At 61.9% G+C, this 2,920-nt stretch overlaps 1 protein-coding gene across 1 annotated transcript; it reads left to right on the top strand.

The window, feature by feature from the left end:
* Window positions 1-798: 798 nt before the first annotated feature.
* Window positions 799-2,474, top strand: LOC117842996 (uncharacterized). The gene has a single exon (XM_034723540.2). The coding sequence runs from the start codon at window positions 917-919 to the stop codon at window positions 2,105-2,107; it is 1,191 nt and encodes a 396-aa protein (XP_034579431.1). The 5' UTR covers window positions 799-916; the 3' UTR covers window positions 2,108-2,474.
* Window positions 2,475-2,920: the final 446 nt, after the last annotated feature.

Here is a 2,920-nt window from a genome sequence, read left to right as displayed (position 1 = left end):
CCAAGGAGGACCCATGAAGGGGTGCACGGTTTCTGGGGGACCAAAATCATGGCCACCAGTTGGGTTTTCTGTTTCTCCGACGGGCATACCGCATTATTGGGGTTGCATGATAAGAGATGAGCAGCGCGGCCAACTAAGCAAGCATCCCCCCCTTCGCTTTCCTGGGGCTCGGGGACATCTGATCCGAGCGCGAGCGCGAGTGCTCCCAAGCAAGTCATGGCCTCGGTCTCTGGCAAGGGATGCCCTATCCACATGTACTTGTGCTTCCCGGGGTTATGATTTATGAAGGCAGGTGTCCTTGGCCCCAGGCACAGGCACGCACCGAATAATGGCCCGTAAATCATTCCGTAGGCTGTAGCTCGACAGCTACTGAATTTCTTGTGTTTATTTATACTGAATTTCCGCTGCTAAGGAATAATAAGGAAGAACAAATATTTTCTTCATCTTAAAGTCCTAACGCTATTTATTTGCACTAGTAGATTAGAAAGCCGTCGCGTGTACTTTTAGTACGATACGTGATACAAGTACATCAATTAATTCCAGCCTCAGCCGTTCATCAGGACCCGAGCTTGCGTTTTCACAAGCGGAGAGGCGGCCAACGTTAGCACACCAGCTCCAATCACACGGCTGCTGATGTTAACGTTCGCGACGCCATCGCTTTCTCGCGCCCACGATCAGCTCAGATCTCTGCAGGGCCCGTTGCCCACGGCCGTAGGCCCCACCCTTGTCTTACGCCCGGCGGCCACCGCCTCACCCCCTATATAATCCACCCGTCCCGCCCCGTCCCCTCTCATCTCTACGCCTCCCGCATCGAGCGACGCAGCCGTTTCCGTCCTTGGCATCTCAAGGTCTCCACACCCCGCATCCGAAGGCAGGAAGCTCACAAGTCACAAGGCAGTTGAAGGGCGCTGAGCATATGGTGGACGTCGACCACCGGATGGCGGGGCTGGCCCCGGCGGCGGCGGCGCACGCGGCGGGGCTGCGCCGGCTGTCCACGCGCGCCGCCGCGGGCCCCGCGTCGCCGCGACACGGGCTGCACTCCTTCCACGCCGTGGCGGCGGGAGTGCTCGCCCACCTCCGCGCGGCCGGGGTGGCCGTCCTCCCGGGCCTCTCCGACGCGGAGCTCGCCCGCGCGGAGGCCGAGTTCGGGTTCACGTTCCCGCCCGACCTCCGCGCCGTCCTGGCGCTCGGCGTGCCCTCGGGCGCCGGGTTCCCGGACTGGCGTGGCCGCGCGGGCCTCCGCGCCGCGTTCGACCTCCCCGCCGCCGCGGCGTCGCTACAGACCGCGAGGGGCGCGCTGTGGCCGCGGTGCTGGGGGCGGAGGCCCGCCGACCCGGACCGCGCCCTGCGGCTCGCGCGCTCCGCCATCCGCCGCGCGCCGCTGCTCGTGCCGCTCTTCGACCGCTGCTACCTGCCCTGCCGCCCCTGCCTCGCGGGCAACCCGGTGTTCTTCGTGACGGACGACCGCGTGCTCTGCTGCGGCCTCGACCTGCTCCACTTCTTCACCCGGGAAACCTCGTTCCAGCCGATGGATCACGTCGTCTCCTCCCCGCTGGCCTCCCCCTTCTCCGCCGGCGCGAACACGTCGTCGTACACGCGCCGGAGCCTCGACGCCGTCCAGGCCCCGCGCTGGATCGAGTTCTGGAGCGACGCCGCATCCGACCGCCGCCGCCGCGACTCCTCGTCCTCGGAAGCCTCCACCGCCTCGTCATCCTCGTCGTCGTCCTCGTCAGGCTGCCCGTCGCCACACCGGCGGTCAACCCCGCGGTGGGTCGATAACTACCTCGATGAGCTCGGGTCAATGCTAAAGAAAGGCGGCTGGAGGGACAGGGAAGTGGACGAGATGGTCGAGGTCACCGCCTCCGGCATCTTCGACGGCGAGGAGGCCCCGGCACCGGACACCGAGGCCGTCCTCGACGCGCTGGTCCTAAAAACGGACCGGTGCTCGGACTCGCTCCGGCGCGCCGGGTGGACCTCCGAGGACGTGTCGGACGCGCTGGGTCTCGACTTCCGGCGAGGCAAAGAAAGCTCCCGGCCGGCCGTGCGGATCCCGCCGGAGATCGCCGCCAGGGTCCAGCGCCTCGCGCAGGCGCTGGCGGGGCCGTGACCCCGGTCGATCTCCCCGCTCTCGGCGGCCGTGGCGGCGCTCCGCATTCTTTGTTACCTCGAGCCCGAATCAAACTACACTTGTATAAGCGAGAAAGTAAACTAGCCCATGTTCGGGCGCATGAACTGGCGAGTAAACTATGCCGTGCTCATGTGCGCGAAGCACCGTTCATTGTAAGATACGGTGTCCCTGAAATGAGAGCAAAATTCGCTCAGAAAAAAAAACATTTGCACAGTAAATTCTTGCCAAATCCTGCCAAGGACCGATGAACATTTATAAGTGTTTCTTTACGCGATGTACTGTTGGATACCGTTAGCGTGTCGAAGCTTTAACAGTCATGGTGGATGGGTGCTGATGTGTGCTGCTACTGCCTCCCTCAAATTATCCGACCTACCCTGTTTTTTTATCCAAACAGATCACGCGAACCTTCCTCCAATAGCTCGATCCGACAGTACTTAGCAGATATAGCATGGCTCCCTCCCTGCATCAGCAGACAAGGACCATGAGTTGCAGCCACGCTTCCACAGGCTGTAGCATGAGGGCATGTTTTGCTGGGTGCCCGGCATGAGGGGCATACGTGCGGTTGCCTCCCGGTCGCGACATCCCCTGCTGTTGCTTGTAGCTTTTCTTCGTCTGCGAAACAAACCTCTTGTTATCATCATCATGACCATTATTTGTGGTACAAGTCACGCGGATTAACAATTGCTAACCACACTTTGCCCTTTCCCGTAACCAAAAGGAAACGAGAGCGTCGTGGACGCAGTTAGATAGATAGCCCATGCACGGACGCACCCGGCCCCATGGCCCTTTCCG

Source organism: Setaria viridis, chromosome 2, assembly GCF_005286985.2.
Source record: "Setaria viridis chromosome 2, Setaria_viridis_v4.0, whole genome shotgun sequence".
NCBI classification, from domain to species: Eukaryota; Viridiplantae; Streptophyta; class Magnoliopsida; order Poales; family Poaceae; genus Setaria; species Setaria viridis.
The sequence above is the reverse complement of the archived record's forward strand: the minus strand, read 5'-3'. Positions and strand labels throughout refer to the sequence as shown.

Coding starts and splice junctions, on each gene's coding strand:
- LOC117842996 (XM_034723540.2), top strand. CDS start 917: ATGGTGGACGTCGACCACCGGATGGCGGGGCTGGCCCCGGCGGCGGCG.